This window comes from Lactuca serriola, chromosome 5 (genome assembly GCF_051521515.1).
Source record: "Lactuca serriola cultivar US96UC23 chromosome 5, Lser_US96UC23_V15, whole genome shotgun sequence".
NCBI classification, from domain to species: Eukaryota; Viridiplantae; Streptophyta; class Magnoliopsida; order Asterales; family Asteraceae; genus Lactuca; species Lactuca serriola.
In genome coordinates this window covers 215,234,063-215,251,245 of record NC_136412.1, presented here as the reverse complement: position 1 = coordinate 215,251,245, position 17,183 = coordinate 215,234,063, and the positions used below count along the sequence as shown (strand labels likewise).

The 17,183-nt window shown below is 34.6% G+C and overlaps 2 protein-coding genes across 2 annotated transcripts; both read left to right on the top strand.

Moving 5' to 3' along the window:
• Window positions 1-10,690: 10,690 nt before the first annotated feature.
• Window positions 10,691-11,164, top strand: LOC145050161 (uncharacterized). Its single transcript, XM_078998452.1, has one exon. It carries the CDS (start codon window positions 10,691-10,693, stop codon window positions 11,162-11,164), a length of 474 nt encoding a protein of 157 aa, XP_078854578.1.
• Window positions 11,165-11,218: 54 nt separating this feature from the next.
• LOC145050160 (uncharacterized) lies at window positions 11,219-12,763 on the top strand. Its single transcript, XM_078998451.1, has 3 exons — window positions 11,219-11,365; window positions 11,454-12,047; window positions 12,164-12,763. Exons 1-3 carry the CDS (start codon window positions 11,219-11,221, stop codon window positions 12,761-12,763), a joined length of 1,341 nt encoding a protein of 446 aa, XP_078854577.1.
• Window positions 12,764-17,183: the final 4,420 nt, after the last annotated feature.

Sequence of the window (17,183 nt, the reverse complement as noted above, 5' to 3'; positions counted from 1 at the left end):
ATCCCAGAATCATAAAAACAATCTCCCGCCAGTTTGTACAATCATGTCGGTGGCTTGCCGCGACCGTCGGAGCTACCTGAAACACATAACACATAACACGGTAAGCATAAAACTTAGTGAGTTCCCCAAAATTCCACACACACACAACAGCCACTCGAGGCTATGCTTAAAAGACCCTCTGGTCAATGTGCCTCAGTGGGAGCCTCCGACCCCACGAATCTGATGGACCCTCTGGTCCCTCAACTCAGCATCTCAATATAATACATAGTAAGCATATCAAAAACAAATAGCAGGAACTCTCAATACACATCACATACACATAAGACCCACTGGTCACACATAAGTTAGCACTTAAGGTAGGTATAGTGAGAAGACTCACCCGATAAGATAGATAGTAAAAATATGGTGCCTGAACTCCTCGATCTAGCCTCCGACTATTACAAGGATAAAATTTCTAATTAATAAACTCCTTAAATTATCATTCCAAGAAAATGGGTAGAAGACCATTCCACCTTTTCCTGGCCTCTCTTAATCGGTTTGACCAATCCCTAAGGTCAACTGAAGTCAATTCCAGTCAATAGTCTAATATTGACCAGACTTGCCGAGTGCACTCGCGTGACTTGGCGAGTTCAAGCGTATCCTCTGAATCCCTCTAAGGCCTCACATGATTCATCGAGTTAACCTCCCAACTTGACGGGTTATCACTGGGTCATGAATCGCGGGGAAAATCCGATCCGACTCGTCGAGTCATCTCATAGACTCGGCAAGTCGTCTCCATTGCATTACTCATATGGCCTTCTGAAGTTAGATCCGGAACTCTAACCCATAGATCTGGCCTTCTAGCATCCAAAAGTCACGTAAAGGTCTGAACTTGGGGTTCATGCATGGTGTATATTGCTCTATATACCATTATGACTCCATTAAAGCTTCATATCTTCAAAGCTCCAAGGTTACTCACTCATGGCTTCCTACTTTCTGGTTCTTTGGACATCATAAGGTCCAGATCCAAAGAATAACTCGAGAAAGGGTTTAGATGCACCCAAAACCCCATCAAAATGGTGTTACAAGCCCTAACTTAGCAACCAAAGGAAAAATCTAACCAAACACAAGGAAGGCAAGACCTTATACTAGATCTGAAGCTTGAAATGAAGATGAAACTAATCCCCCAACTCTCCTATGAGATTCTTCCAACACCCTTGATCCTCTTCTCAAAGAAATGACCTCAAATTAGCCTCTTTCCTCTCTAGCTCATAAATAACTCTAGGGTTTCTCTTAACAGACGAAGACACTGATGGGAAGGGGCCAAGGAGGCCATAATTGCCTTTGAATAGGCCCAAGCCCAAGAAAATTAGGGTTTTTGCCTCCAGTGTTGACTCTTCGAGTTGGCTCTCCGACTCGTCGAGTCCTCTCATTTTCCACGTCACCAAGTTGCGATCCTACTCAACGAGTTGAGGCGCCAACTCGTCGAGCCACTCCTCATTTCTCAAAATAAATACTCAATTTATCATACCTGGAGTTCCGGATGTTACAATTATTAAATTAGGCACCTACACAACAACAAAACCCTCCGACAAGAGCCACGTTATCAAAGAAAAAAATATGAATAAAAATAAAAATAAAAATAATAATAATAATATAACTAAAACAAAATAACAAATAACGAATAATCAAATAAACCAAATTAATTGAAAACTATTTCCCAACCTGCCAAAAACATGATGTGTGATTATTATATATAAATTTTTTAAATGCTTAAGTTTTAAATTTATAAAATTGAGTTTATCTCAACCGAATTAACACACACACACACACACGGCAGTGAACCTAATCATGTAATAGTATAGCTATGGTAAGAATAAGTGTCGAACACAAGGGGAACGGTGATGAATTAATTTGGAGTTCTTGATTATAGGTTGCACTGAACACAATAAAGCAATAAGAAATATTTTATTAAATACTTTAAATTCAACTTAACATCAAATATCGATAAACTGACTGAAAGACAAATATCTTTAGGTACTTCAGTTTAGATAAATTACATCTCAAATTAATGGTTAACTTCTGATACAACGGATATTCATTCATTATTTACCGATTCCTAATATGACTAGTGTCATAGTCATGACACGTAATCCTTTGATTTCAACACAACTATTAATTAATTTATCAGGTGAACAAACAATCATGCAAATCAGTATTTAGTTCGTATTAAGCAAAATTTGATCTTATTTAACCCTAATGGTAATATGAGTTAAATCATGCAGAGAATGGTCATTTTACTCATGCAGACACATTAAAGTTCATTACTATAACCCCTAACCCTATGTTTTGGTCAAAACTCTAGTCATAATCACCAATGGTTACTGGACAACTATTATTCAATTTAACACAACTAGATGGTCCTCTAAACTCTATTAATTCAACAATAGGAAAAAAATAACAACCTTTAACACATATAGATCTTGAATCAAACTTGAAAAAATAAATTAAATAAGAATAATCAAATTAAATAGCAATTAAATCATAAATTTAATGATTCATTCAATCATAAACATAAAGTAAAAGGTTTTAACACTTAGATCAAAAAGTAAGCACATAATAAAATCTCAATGGAATGCTAATATGGTCACGATAACAAACCACATGATTACCGACATGAATCCGCTCTCCAGTCCCTCAGATCTCCGCTCTTGTCATCTTAACGGCCTTCCGGCTGCCTTCTAGACCATCAATATTGCAGAATAAAGGTTACTTGTCGACTAAGGATCAACGGTATTTGAGTTCCCCTTCTGGTTGGCCGAAAATCACTTTTTATAAGAGTTAGAGTTGACTTACGTCCGCTAGGTGTAAGTCGGTGTACGCAAGGCATACTAAGAAACCAATTGTGATCTTAATCTGGAGACCAAGCCCAGTAGGATGGGCGTACCAACATCTGCGTTGGGTGCAGTCCATATATCTGCATTCCACTGAGCGTAAGTCCCACTACACTGGGCATAGTGGGCTGCCTTTAGCACACTTATTCCTTTTTGCATAACAAGCCCAATTTCCACTCCACTTATTTGTTTTCTACTCTAGAAACAATTATATCTGTAAAACATAAATTTAACCATTATAAGGACCTTTTATTCAAAATAACAATAATAAAGGTTAAAATATTATGATATATATATACATATATATATATATATATATATATATATATATATATATATTAGGGGGAATTTGATATTGCATGTTTCTCTAGGAACAGTTTCTTCATGATCTAGTGCACTTTCTATTCCTCTTCTTTTTCTTTCTTATCTTTAGAACCAAATGCCGTTCCATGCTTCAGGCATGTTTTAAACTCTTGAGTGAATTTATCATCAAGTTGTCCATATGGAATTTCAACTGGAGCTGGAAAATTGAGAGCTGGAATATATGATTTATTCACCCTTTTGTGTCAGTAAATGCATCAGGCAATCTATGTTCCATTTATTGGAAATTCATTATCTTTTGAACTTCTACTCATATTGTTTTGTGAGAGGGTCAAGATATGATAAAGAAGGTTCGTCCCATAAAACATCGTTTTCTAGAATCATATTTTTTCCCATAATGATGGGAAATTTGCCTCATAAAATTGGTAATCAGCTAGGTATGTTGTAAAAACATCACCTGTTAAAGGTTCAATATATCTTACAATAGAGACTGACTCTTAACCGACATACATTCCCAACCTTCTTTGAGGACCCATTTTTGTCCATTGTGGTGGTGAAATGGGGACATATGTTGCACACCTAAAACTTCTTAAATGGGATATATTTGGCTCTTAAACAAAAGCAAGTTATAGGGGAAAATATACATGATATGAACTTGGTCTAATGTGTATCATTGATCAAACATGTAAGATTGCATGGCCCAAAAAATACAAGAAGTTTGGTCATCATTGTTAATGGTCTAGCTATTAGTTGGATGCGTTTAATCAATGGTTCGGCTAAACCATTTTGTCTTTGTACATGAGCAATTGTATACGCAACAATAATTCTTATAGACATACAATAGTCATCAAATGTTTGTGAAGTAAATTCACCGATGTTATCAAGTCTCACTCTTTTGACAGTATAATCAAGGAAATGTGCCCTTAACTTAATAATTTCAGTAAGAAACTTTACAAGTGCAATATCACAAGCTGTAATAGCCATACATGAGACGATTTGTTGGATGAATCTATTAGGACCATAAAGTATCTAAATGGTATAGATGGTGGATGAATTAGTCCACATATATCAACTCGAATTCTATCAAGAAATCTAAGTGACTCCCTTTTAACTTTATTTGGAGAATGCTTTATAACAACTTTCCAAGGAAAAAATGTATATGGTATTATGTTATTTGATTGAGGGAACTTCTGGTACTTCTATGGGTGCCCATGCGTATTCTCAATTATCCTATGAATAATTGTTAACCCTAGATGGTCCAACCTATCATCCCATAAACTAAATATCCCATGATAACAACGTTTTTCTTTGACTATGATATTTGATTCAATCATATGTATATATGTATAATGCAGACCGTAATCAAGTGTTGGTAGTTTTTTAAGCACATGGTTGTTTTTGTCTATAATACACATATATTTCTTATTTTCATTAGTCATAGTTTTTTCTCATATCCTTTGAAATATATGTCATTGAAGCTCAATAAGTTTCTATTGAGAAAATAAGGGATTTTCTATACAAAAGCTTGTACCATTTGGTAATATAAAATAGGCTATCCCATTTCCGTCTATAAAATCTGTAGGACCTCATCTTGTATGTATGACTATTTTTGTTAAACTAATTTTGTAAAAAAAAATCTTTGATTTTAGAGTAGTGTGTGTGCTACCACTATGTGTTATACAAAGATCTCTAATCTTTTCTTGGTGTTGTGCTCCAGTTGGACTCAAAATAAATGTCACATATGAAAGAAATAATAAGCCAATAAACAGAATAATTATTATTATTATAAAAAAGTTCATTTATTGTAGGAAATACATTACATGAAAAAACAATGGAAGGAAAAACAGGTTTACTAGAACAATAATATAAATTTTTAGTTAATGTCTTCCATGTCATTAGAAAAATTAGCAATAGTTAGTGGAGTGCATTCAACATTATCAATATGGTTTGTTTCTTTTCCTTTTCCTTTAATGGACTCTTGATAAAGTTGATAAAGATGTGTAGGTGTGCAACATGTCCTTGACCAATCGCATGTGCTACCACATCTACAACATGAACCATCAGATTTTTGTGATGTCCCAACATCATGCCTCGTCACTTTGGCCTTGTCTTGTGTATGAACATTGTTTCTTTGTAAATATTGGTAATTATTCCCTTTCTCTTCATGACCACAATTATTATGTTGTCCATAACCATAATTATGGTTTCAATTATGGCTTTGGTTTCGATTAAAATACCACAGCCTCATCGTTGATCACGACCACGCCCTCGTCCACGTGTATTGTTTCAATGACCATCAATATTTTTATCATTTTCTTCAGGAAGTGCTAGTGATCCCGTTGGACGAGATTCATGGTTTTTCATCAAGAGCTCATTTTTTTGCTCTGCAGCAAACATGCATGCATTAAGTTTAGAATATTTTGTGAAATTTTTCATCCAATATTTTTGCATCAAGGTAATGTTTGTTGCATGAAACAGGGAGTAAGTTTTCTCTAACATATTTTCATCAGTAACTTCTTGTCACTAATACTTGAATTGTGAACATAATATAAACAAAGCTAAGTTGTATTCATTTACTTTCTTGAAGTCTTGAAACCTCAATGTTCTCCATTCATCTCTATCATTTGGAAGTATAACTTCCTTTTCATGATCAAATCTCTCTTTCAAGAGATTCTAGAGAATGCTTGGGTCAGTAATATCAAGATATTCAAATCTTAATATTTCATCAATATGATTACGAAGGAAAAATATTGCTTTCACCTATTTCTTATGCCAAAAAATCATTAAATTCATATATTGCATTTGAGATTCCCATGGAATCAAGATGCATTTTTTACATCTATCATCCATGGCACATAGTTTTTCCTGCTAACTTCAAGTGCTGCAAACTTGAGCTTTGCAATGTGGACATCTTGTAACTATAAACTTTAATATGAAAATTAAAATCCATATATTTCAATATGTGTTGCACAAAACAGATGCAGGAGAAGAAACATCTAATACAAGACTAAGAAAGGATAAAATAAATTAGGATAAATACAATTGGTGTGTGATTGAAAATTAGGAAACCAAGTGATATTATCATTATAGTTGCTAGAATCACAACTAGATGAATCATTTGGATTTTGATAACCTTGAAATGTGAGAGACTTTATTCCAATTTTGTGGTAGAAAGAAATATAACATTGGTGTTATTTATAGTAGAAAATATAGTCATTGTGTGTGTATGTATGTGTGTATATATATATATATATATATATATATATATATATATATATATTATGTATATTTATTTTATAAATCATTTAATAAGACTTATAACTAATACATAATTTTACTAATTAGAAACATAAATAAATATCAGTAAATATTTAAATAAAATTATGAAGGATATGTAAAATATAAGCAAATAAACATTGGTATACATAAATAAATATTAGTATACTTAAATAAAATTAGGTGCATAATTTAGATGTTAGTATGCATAAATAAAAGTTAGAATAGATAAATAACGGTTACCAAAAGCAGCAAAATCATGAAAATTGGAATTTTTTATATAAGAATTATTCAAAATAAGTTTTTGAAGTATTTTTTTCATTCTAAAAAATATTACTTTTAAAAAAAAAATATTGAACATAATATGATCCAAAATTTGATAATTCAAAATATTTATGATTCAAAAAAAACTTTTTTTTCAACTTGTTTATGATCCATAGTTTGTTACGATCTAAAAATATTTAGACTCAAATATTTTATAATCTTTAACTATATCTTTTATGATTTAAAAATAGATTATTCAAAATATATAATGATCCATAATTTTTTTTGAACGAATATTATTTAATTGAATATATTACTAATCCAAAATCATATGATTCAAAATTGATTTGATTCAAAATACTATGATTCAAAATAATTTGATTCAAAATTTTATGATCCAAAAATAGTATGACTAAAAAAATATGAATGAAAAATATTATGATCCTTAAAATTCTTCTTATTTAAAATTTTATAATTATTAAACATTAAAAAACTCAAACATATGTTTAGTATAAAATATCAAAAAAATCAAAAAAACCAAAAACCTAATAAAAAATAAACAAAAACACTAGAATATTCAAGTATGTAATAAATATATTTAAAAAAAGATAAAAAAAATAAAAAGAAAAAAAAAATTTAAAAATAAAAAAAAAACGAATTTTTTTTTAAAAGATGCTAAAACTGAGCATATATATATATTTTTTTAGTTTTTACTATATATATATATATATATATATATATATATATATATATATATATATATATATATAAATGAAAATAAATAATAAAACCCACTTAAATAATGTTCAATGGACCTTCGTCGCACCAGATAAAATCCTCGAGTCTGTATTAGTTACTACACACATGGGTCGCATGTGAACGCTCCACAATCAATAATTTTGGTTTTGACGTTTGTGCCCTTAACGAAATGGGTGGTGGAAAATTGTCCTCTCAGTCCACACAATATATATATATATATATATATATATATATATATATATATATATATATATATATATATATATATATATATATATATATATATATAAATGATAGTTTGCCCCTTAGGAACACCATAAATACAAAAGCCACGGGTAGCATGGCCGAGGCTGTCACCTTTTCTTCACCAAGCTAATGCTCATTCCAGCTTGGATCGAGACATTCCTCGATGACCAGAATCCAGCCTAGAACATGAGCGTGAATGTTAATAGGTGGCAAACCATCACCTGCTAACTCCAGTCCGAGTGCATGCACCACTACCAAGGCTAAGCTAATCACGGCTTAGACATGGGACAGCGACATGATCAACCAATTAGTGCTTCTGTCTTGATCGGAGTCTGACACCCCTATTCAATCGAGCGGGACCCATTCCAGATCCTCAGTATAAAAGACCACATGCCTCCAATAATCTCTCTTTCTCTGTGTGTGTGTGTGTGTCAACCTAAAGCTCTATAAGCCTTACGCTTTATACTCAATCTCTCCAGAGAAACTGACTTGACCGTCAGAGCGTTCTCCCGAGATCCCCTCCCGGAGATCGTGTTCTTGTTTGACCGTTGTGATTGCAAACATCCACCAAAGATCATATACACAAGATACTGGGGCACATGGGAGGCCTAATATCACATCATTGGCGCAATCCACTTGTTGAGACAATGATACTAAAAGCTTAAAACCTTAAGAGTTGATCATGGCGTGAAGGAGGTACCAGCAAAACGATGCAAGGACCTGTTCGACCAATGTCATCTTTAGACTCAGTTATCACTGAGATAAATCAGATAGATATCCCCACCATTGCATACTCTCCTATAGCGGGAATGATGATAAACCATTTCTGCGAACCCACACTCACACCGACAATTACGCAACATTTGGCCCAAATGAACCCCATCCCAAACACAACACAAATTCCAACCCCGTTACTCTACAGTACCACGACACCGTTTACACCGATGCCACAAATAGTAATATATCTATACATGCAAATACAATCAGTTTCAAAATTCCAGCCAATATACTCAACACTGGAAACAAGTCCATCCATGGAAGTGCCTTTCACAAACACGACCATCGCTCCACAAACAACGATCGACACTCCACCCCAATCAGATATGCCCGCTTCATATTCTAACACCCCATTCTACAATGTATAGGCACAACCATTTTCTATGTTTCCAAGCATGTCACACAATATACACCAGTCAAATCTCCACATTCCAACACTCAGCTCTTCCTCACAACCAAGGAAATTGCCACATGCCCCTCCTAAATCAACATACATTCCCATTTATACCTGAACTACATGAATATGACATGCCCACCATAGCCAAATTACCTAACCTAAAGATATACAACTGAAAAAATTGCCCAGACAGCAGGGGCGGTCCTAGCTAGGTGCCTGGTGTGGCACCGGCAACACCTAGCTTCCGCGCACGTAGTAGAAAAAATTTCATTTTTTTTAAAATTTTTTACCTATTGTGCCACTACGTAAAAAATCATGCAACTACTAAAAAAATTGTGCAACTACATAAAAAAATTGTCACTCTATCGGGAATTACTAAACGAAAAAAAATAATAACGAGCCCACAACCCAATGTTTTAATCGATTATTGTCTAATAGTCCAATTGCCCAAAGCCCAAAATAAAACTTAAGTGGATAAATTAGCAATTGGGCTAATTGCTTGTAAAAAAAGATAGCCCATCCTAATTATTTGAGTTTCTAATTGATGATCGGTACAAGCAAAAAAAAGAAAAAAAGAAAGAAAACGATTACACAACAACATAAACGATCGTCGAGACGTCGACTCGACTTCTTGGCGCTTGCGGCTTGCCTCCAAGGCTCCAAAATTCAATCAATTGCCGAATTCCGATCGCCCCTAGATGACTTCTATATTCGATCGAGTACTTCTGTCTTCTTGATCGTGAGTCACAGCCCAAAATCGATTTTGTTGTTTGATCGATTTTAATCCTAGAATCTTGATCGATTTCTTGAAGCAGGTTTCAACAATAGTATCGATCAATAACTTTTGTCTAACTGTCTTCTTTCAATTTCTACAATGAAGCAAGTAAGTTTTACCAATTACCATTTACCAATTCATTTAGATATTTGAAATTGATATGCTTTTTAAAGTTATTGATTGACTTGGGTGAAATTGATTTGTTTTGTTGAAGTTATATTGTTTGATTAGGTTATATTCATATATTGCTATGTTTTTTTTTTATTGAATTGATTGTTTGATTAGGTGAAATTCATATGTTTTTTATTGAATTGATTGTTTGATTAGGTGAAAGCAACTTGTTTTATTGAAGTCATTGTTTGATTAGGTGTAATTGTTATGTTTTTATTGAATTTTTGTTTGATTAGGTGAAAGCAACTTGTTTTATTGTTTGATTAGGTGTAATTGTTATGTTTTTATTAAATTTTATTTGATTAGGTGAAATCAACTTGTTTTATTGTTTGATTAGGTGTAATTGTTATATTTTTGTAGGTTAAACTAAGTGATTTTTTTTTACCAAAAGACAAAGACCTAATCCTAATGAAAGTGGTGAAGAATGTTCCCAAATACCAATCACCAATCAATCAATTCCTTCCGTTTCTAATCCTAATGCAACTCCACAAACACCAATCACCAATCATTCAATCCCTTCGGTTTCTAATCCAACTCCACAAACACCATGTTCTAACCAACCTAATGATAACGTTGACTTGAAAGATCTTCCAAAGGACCCGGCGGATAGTCCATTGATTACAAGTTAAAATTCAAATATAAGAGATGATGTATGAAGAGCATATTTGCTTCAAAGACCATGTCAAGTAAGGGCACATAAGTTTCCTAAAAAAAATAGGTGATAGATTTAGAAGATTCGTTCCTTCATGGTTTAATGACTTTGATTGGTTGGAATATAGTGTGAAAAAGAATTGTGCATATTTTTTATATTGTTATTTGTGTGGGGACCTCATGGGAAAAAAAGGAGGGAGAGATGCATTTGTTTCCCAAGGTTTTGATACTTGGAATAAAAAAGATGCATTTCGGACTCATGTGGGTGGTGTTGATAGTTTTCACAACAAAGCAAGAGAAAAGTGTGAGTTTTTAATGAGGGAAAAACAAGCAATTAATGTAGTCTTGAGGAGGCAAACCGAAGCGGAGGACAATAAATATAAAGCTCGATTACGTGTTTCTATTATTGTTGTTAGACTTTTATTAAAAATCGGTTTACCGTTTCGTGGTCATGACGAGTCGGTTAACTCGGAAAATAGAGGGCTTTACATTGAAGTGTTAAAAGCCATTCGAGAGACTAGTGAAGAGATTTTCAACAATACTTTAGAAAATGCTCCTAAAAACAATCAACTAATTTCCCCTAAAATTCAAAAAGAACTTGTGCAATGTTTTGCACAAGAAGTACTTTTGAGTATTCGTGAAGAGATTGGTTAAGATGTTTTTGCTTTACTAGTTGATGAATCTAGTGATGTTTCAAAAAAGGAACAAATGGCTATTGTTTTGCGTTATGTCGATAGTCTTGGCTTTGTCAAAGAAAGATTCATAGGAATAGTGCACGTGAAGGATACGTCTTCTTTGACCCTCAAAAACGCCATAAATGAAGTACTTACAAGTAATAAGTTGAGTTTTAGTCAGGTAATTTATTCTTTACTTTTTTTTATTTCATTTTAATTATATATATATATATATATATATATATATTAATTGTTTTAAATTTTAATAGATAAGAGGACAAGGTTACGATGGGGCTAGCAATATGCGAGGGGAATTCAATGGTTTGAAAGCTTTGATATTACAAGAGAATGACACAGCTTTTTATGTACATTGCTTTGCACACCAACTTCAACTAGTAGTTGTGGCTGTAGCAAAGAAGGATGATGGTGTTAGTGACTTTTTTGAGCAAATTTCGTTGGTGGTTAATGTTGTTTGTGCCTCGTGTAAAAGAAAAGACTTACTACGAGAGCAAGCAAGAGAAAGGGTGCAAAAAGGCTTGTGTAGTGGTGATCTTGAAACAGGAAGAGGGTTAAATCAAGAGACCACACTTGTTCGAGCGGGAGAAACAAGATGGGGTTCACATTTCAACACACTCACAAGTTTGATGAAGTTGTTTGCGGATGTTCTTGTAGTTTTAGATTTTGTGAAAGAGGAGGGAGGGACATTGGCAAACCGTCAACAAGCATCTGGAATCTTAGCATATTTTAAATCATATGAGTTCGTGTTTTACTTACATACGATGTATGACATTTTACACCTCACGGGTACATTGTCAAAGCAACTTCAAAGAAAAGATCTAGACATTTTGGAAGCGGCTTCGATGGTTAGAGGGACAATGGAGGCATTGCAGTCTTTTAGAAACATAGGGTTTGCTAGCATTTTGCCAAAAGTATCCTCTTTTTGTCAACACACGAAATTGAAACTTTAGATATGGAATAGTTGTATATTGGTGCGAGAAACCGTAGGACTACAAAGACTAATAGGTTTCATTTTGAGGTTGAAATCTTCAACACGGTGGTAGATATGCAACTTACAGAATATCGGGATCGATTTAGTGAAACAAGCACCCAATTACTAAAATACATGGCTGCTTTGAGCCCTTGTGATTCATTTGCACAATTTGACAAATCAAAGTTATTGAAATTGGGTAAGTTATACAAGTATGACTTTGATGATTCAGATATGATAGACCTCGAAGGACAACTTGAGATATTTTATCACTCTTGCATTAAAGATGAGCGTTTCACTAGTTTGAAAGGAATTTCCGACCTTTCTCGTTTGATGGTTAGTACAGGGAAGCATCGGTCTTATCCTTTGGTTTATAAGCTTTTAAAGTTGGCTGTGATATTACCCGTAGCGACCGCAAGTGTAGAAAGATGTTTTTTAAAGTTGAAGCTCTTGAAGACAGACTTGCGTAACAAAATTGGCGATGAATTTTTGAACGACACATTGCTTTGTAATGTCGAGACGGAAGCACTTACGAAAGTTGAGGATGAAAAAGTAATGGAGCGATTTCAAAAGATGTATGCACGTAGATGACAAATTTAAATTATAATAGATAGTTGTTATATAATGTTTAACCAGAAAAAAAATTTGTATTAGATGGTTTATATTATGTTTGACCGGATTTTTTTTAACGTTCTATATTATGTTCGACCAGACAAAAAAATTTGTGCAACCCCTACTACTAATTCCTGTGTCCGCCCCTGTCAGACAACTATATAGACACACACGAATGGCACATGCAGTCATTGAAGATAGACTAACGCTTCTAGTGCACCGATTTTCCCACTACCTTATACGAAAATGAAGGGGCCTGGTTCAAAAGCCTAGCACCAAACATCATTTGCAACTTCGCAGAACTAAAGGAATTATTCCTCACTAATTTCATGTAATTACGAAAATATAGAAGCGACATCAGAGAGATAATTGGTTGAAAACAACATGAGGGGGAATCGATTAGAGATTACTTTGAACATTTCATTGAGGCAACACTAGATGTCCCAGGGAAGAGTGACCATCTTGTCACAGGAGACTTTACACATGGACTCCTTCCCGGACCATTGTAACAATAAATTTTTCGGCAAAATACCAACCGCTAGAAAATAAATGAATGAAAGAGTCCAAAAATATTTACGGAAAGAGGATGGAACGGAATCAAAAGAAGCATACCCGATGGCAGGAACCTCCCAGTGGGGCAGGCCGAAGGAGAACCACCACCACAACCAAACCAAACGAGGGAACAAAAGGTGGTATTTCCTTAGACCATATCAGAGAGATGAAAGGCGGTATAGACGCCTAGATGTACAATCCAACACTGAAAAACCCAAAGAAACCCATAAATTTCCATACAAACCACCAGATAGGTCCAAATATTGTGAATTCCACAAATAGCCATGGCCCGACACGGCTGACTGCAACGTTCTAAAGAAAGAAATAGACGAATGCATTGACCAATGGAAACTCATAGAGATAGCCAGAACCCTCCGCGAACGACCCAAAATAAGTGAGCCAACCACAAGACCAATCAAAGAAGAACCCTAGAAAAACAAGAAAGGACCGGAAATTCTTGTCATCAATACCAAACACCAGGCAAACCCCCGACCAATCCCCTCCGCTATGACGGGCACATAATTACATTTCGCTCCACGTGATCGAATCCCCCCAAAATGGTGAGGGGATGATCCCCTCACAATCATAGGGTGGATAAAGAACACTACAATTTACAGGTGTTGAAGGAGGAAGTGCAACTGACATCATCTTCGAACAATGTTTCAGGCATCTATCTGCCAAATGGAGAGAAGGGTTGGACTTATCACCATCCAGATAAGTCGGGTTGTAGGGTACAACATTACACCACTCAAGGAAATTTCTCTTCTGTTCACCCTGGAAAGCGAACCCGAAGTAAAACGGAAGACAATGTTACTACATTTCGTGGTAGTGCGAGCAGCATCCAAGAACATCATTATTCTTAGGAGAACAACGATGCTCAAAATTGAAGTTGTTGCGTCCACCATCCATGGTTTAGTTAAGTTCCCAACAGAATCAAGAATTGCAACTATCAGAGCTATCAAAAAGGTGTTCATGATTAGGATGTAAAATTAGCAATTCATCAATTGGTTAACAAAGCCAAGAAGTCGAACTTAGTACCTTCAGGTCCATCTCAACCATCCACCGCATATAGGACAAGCAAGCCCAGAGTATCCAAGTATAATAATTTCCTTCTTCTTTATGGAACTATTTACATAAACAACAAGCTTCTAGTGGGTGTTGAGCCAGCTAAACACATGTTCATTCGGGAACCAGAACATAGTATCTTCTATCTTGACAGTCAGAGTCAAATATTCTTTCAGTGCACCAACAATCTTCTTGTTGCTTCTACTACGCATATTTTTAATCTTTGTTTGGAGGGCATGCATCATAAAGAACTAGAACGAGGCTATCATGTGTTGATCTATCTTGAACTTAGTAAGTGTTTAACTATTCTTCATCTTGATGAATTTAAGTGCTTGAAACTTAAGATTATGACGGAAGCTGAAAAGTTCTCCAATGATGATTTTGACTACTCCTTTGAAAATTATTTTTGACATCATTAGATAGGCGGGAAATTGTAAGGTCACACCTTATGATCTGTTAAGTCAAACACATAACATGTTTTCCACTAACACCAGTGCCAGAACTAGCTTGATCAACAATAGCGTGATCCACATGGTCTTAGGGATTGTATGTATATTAGGAAAATATACTTTGTAATTATAAAATAGATATCTAATCTGTAACCTTATTGTTTAGGATCAGGCCTTACATAGATTAGAATATACCTCCAAAATAGTTGGATCTCCATTTCTATAATAGTATATAGTATATTATTAGGGTTAAACCCTAATAGAGCTTTGTGCCTCTCTTTTTTGTGACAATTCTCTTTGTGAGAACCTTTTCTTAGTGAAAACATATTTGTGATTATTCTTGTTTTTTTTCTTTCTTACTCATTGTTTGTTCTTCATTATTCATACTTGAGTGTTCCGATCAATACAAACATTAAAAACGTCGCTTATTCTATGGTAATGCAGGGCTGGTAGGAATTACTCGTTGGATAGAAAGGAAGGAATATGTATTCCATATTAGCTCTTATGACCAAGAATATAAGGTTCAGCTCGCCACCTACATGTTCATGGATACAACAATTTTATGGTGAAATGATCATTCCAAGACTATGGGCATGGATGCAACATATTTTCTTCTATGGTATGAGTTGAAGCAAATGCTCATAGAAGAATATTGCCCCATAAACGAAATGTAGAAGTTAGAAAAGAAAACTAGAAGATCCCCATGAATGGTGTAGATATTATTTTCCTATATCACTCGATTTAATGATCTGTTTACACTATGACCGTTCTTCGTTACACCTGAGTACAAAAAGGTCAAGAGGTACATTTGGGGAATAGTTCCTCAAATTCAAGGGCATGCACTTCTTCAAGGATAACTACCTTTGATATTGACAAGTTTCTAGCCTTCAACTTGGCTACCCAGTGTATCCACCAAGGAACCCTAGTAAAGAAAGCAGACACACCTAGAGTTAGAGATAATAAATGAAAGTCTGATGAAGACACCAAAGAAAAAAAATCCCCATGGAAGAACCAAAATACTGGAAAGGTGAAAACATTTGATCGCCAAAACCTACTCCACAAAAATAATACACTAGATTTCAGCCAAAATGTAACAAATGCAACAATCTCCATATAGGTGAATGTCGGGAAATACATTATAACAATTTCAACCGAAAGGGTCATACTGGTAAGTTCTCTGGGATCCCTACTCCAGTAGATAAACCTGGAAATAGTAACAGTGTAAATCGTGGTTTTATGAATGTGGAGAAGTAAGCCATTTCAAAAAAGAGTGTCCATAGTTAAAGACCCAGGGAGGAAATGGCAGAGGAAGGGAATTTGTGATAGGTGCTAGAAATGTAATATAAGACATGTTTGTGGTGACTGGTATGTTTCTACTAAACAACATATATGCAACAATACTATTTGATTCAGGGGATGATAAGAGCTTTGTTGAAACATAAAAGTGACCCTCTTGAACTCAGCTACCGCAACCATCTCTCTACCGCAACGGTTCAGCACCCGCAGCCAATTCAGCACCCGGAGTCAGTTCTTCTTCAGCAACCATAATCAATCTGCAGTCTACTTAATTACTTTTCTTATCTTTATGTAATACACTCTATTATCCAGCATGCCTTGCACGGCTGCTTATAGAGTTGTAGTTTAGTTCTAAGACTCTATAAATAAAGACTCATTCTGTTGTATTAAATACCACTTCTTACTCTTGCAATTCTCACTATTATCTCTACTTACTCTTATCACCCGATCACTGATGACTTGTGAATTATTCTGAATATATTTCTCCAAGTTATCTTCTTCATTTCTCTATCTTTCTACTCTTCTTACTCTAAATTGTTACTGAAACATATCAGACTATAACCTCTCTCCGGAGCAAGTCTTTAAGACTTAATCACTAAGTTTGATCTTCCTTATTAACTCGGAGTGAATGCATTCCTTGTTATGAATCAGCTTCAGTGTATTCGTGATATAACAATTGCCGTCATTTATATTTCTTTACTTTCCGCAACTAACTATCTAACTATCTAACTATATTATTGTTGAGCGTTTAGATCCTTTGAGATTAAATATTCCGCAATATACTTGTTCTAACGTTTGTTCAAGTGTGTCTCCAAGTTTTTCTCTCAACAACTGGTATCAGAGCCAAAGTGGTTGTTTTTTGAATATCGGAACTCTGATTTTTCATAAGGCCTTCTATACCACTAAAGCTCATTTAAAAAAAATCAAAAAAAATCAAAAAAAAATCTCAAATGTCATAATCGTTATCTCTGAATGTCTCCAATAGTGTTGGTGGCTCTAACCGAGCTCCAATACTGGTAGCAAATGAATATCATCGC

Coding starts and splice junctions, on each gene's coding strand:
- LOC145050161 (XM_078998452.1), top strand. CDS start 10,691: ATGGGAAAAAAAGGAGGGAGAGATGCATTTGTTTCCCAAGGTTTTGAT.
- LOC145050160 (XM_078998451.1), top strand. CDS start 11,219: ATGGCTATTGTTTTGCGTTATGTCGATAGTCTTGGCTTTGTCAAAGAA. Junction 11,366..11,453: donor ATAAGTTGAGTTTTAGTCAG/GTAATTTATTCT, acceptor AAATTTTAATAG/ATAAGAGGACAAGGTTACGA. Junction 12,048..12,163: donor TTTTGGAAGCGGCTTCGATG/GTTAGAGGGACA, acceptor GATATGGAATAG/TTGTATATTGGTGCGAGAAA.